This window comes from Olea europaea, chromosome 13 (assembly GCF_002742605.1).
Source record: "Olea europaea var. sylvestris chromosome 13, O_europaea_v1, whole genome shotgun sequence".
Classification (NCBI taxonomy): domain Eukaryota; kingdom Viridiplantae; phylum Streptophyta; class Magnoliopsida; order Lamiales; family Oleaceae; genus Olea; species Olea europaea.
This window is the reverse complement of record NC_036249.1, coordinates 7,622,722-7,623,890: the sequence shown is the minus strand read 5'-3', so window position 1 is coordinate 7,623,890 and position 1,169 is coordinate 7,622,722. Positions and strand designations below refer to the sequence as shown.

The following is a 1,169-nucleotide window of genomic DNA, read 5'->3' as shown; positions in this document are numbered from 1 at the left end:
ACCGCAGAAGCTAACTAGGTTCGATTAAGTGCTACTTGGACTGTAAGTCTGCTCCCATCTCCCACATGGATGAATCAATGTCCAAAGAATTTCATAACTTCGCCTCGAAGCAACAGATAAAGTCTATATCAGAAGAAAACCTTAACAGCAAAATAGACCGAACCTACTCAAGAAACTAGTAGAGTTTAACTTCATAAACTCACATATGGACTAAAGGATCGACATCGTCAAAAGGTAATATCAAGATGATTCCTTCAAGATTAGATGAAAATTAGTGAAATAAAAATTCATTATCACAATATTTGGGAGAAAGAAAATAAATTATCAGAATCATCAGAAACCAGCATTCACAGACCTCTCTTCCGATCATTTATCTTCAGCTTATTCTATAGACTTTGCTCTTATTATCAGGGCTTCTGCTTCCCAAACAATTTCAGAATCTTCTACGTTTCTTCACAAATAATTCTACTTTATGCTCCATATTTCGGAGCTTTCCAGAGTTTAAATGCTACTTCATGTAGAAACCTATCGGCTGGGATAGTAAGAATTCCACCATTCTGCAAGGAAAGAGAGCTTGAGATATTTGTTCATTAAATTTTTTGTTTCCAAACAAGTTTGGATAAGTAACTTTTCTCTTATTTGTAAGAAAAAACAAAATTACTTTAAGAGTAACTCTTACTAAATAAGCTATTTCGAATTTCGATCAATAAAAATACAATTATTTTAAAACTTTACAAGTAAACATTTTAAGCCTGGGAAATAATGTTTTGAGGAGATGGTTATTTCATTGAAGTAGGTAAAACAATTTTCTGCAATTTTGAAAATATGAGAAATCCGTTGTCATAACAGTGATTTCCATACTTTCAAGATGTTCTGCTACCATCGTGAAATGAAAAGGTGCTGCACTAATCAAATAACATTTTGAATAAAAAAAAAAAAAAAACTATGGTATCATCATCTGAAAGAGCCAAGTAATGCCATTGGTGTGAGATCTAAAAGAACTTCAACATGTTTTACCTCATTAAAATCCCTAAATGAGAAAAACTTGACCATATCCTTGCGAGTTACAGCATTCTGCCACTGAGCAACTAACATTGGGCAGTGGTGCCTGTAATCAAACACATTAGATAGAGCACGTGTGGGAAAAATTAGATCACAACTACAAAAAT

At 33.2% G+C, this 1,169-nt stretch overlaps 1 protein-coding gene across 1 annotated transcript in view; it reads right to left on the bottom strand.

Moving 5' to 3' along the window:
- Positions 1–224: 224 nt before the first annotated feature.
- The window catches only part of LOC111408392, a 5,436-nt gene continuing 4,491 nt past the window's right edge, over positions 225–1,169 (bottom strand). Inside the window, exons 3-4 of the mRNA XM_023038157.1 lie at positions 1,018–1,164; positions 225–557 (exon numbers count right to left, since the gene is read on the bottom strand). Coding sequence (XP_022893925.1) covers positions 471–557; positions 1,018–1,164 — 234 coding nt within the window. The 3' untranslated portion in view covers positions 225–470. The remainder of the gene's footprint in view (positions 558–1,017; positions 1,165–1,169) is intronic.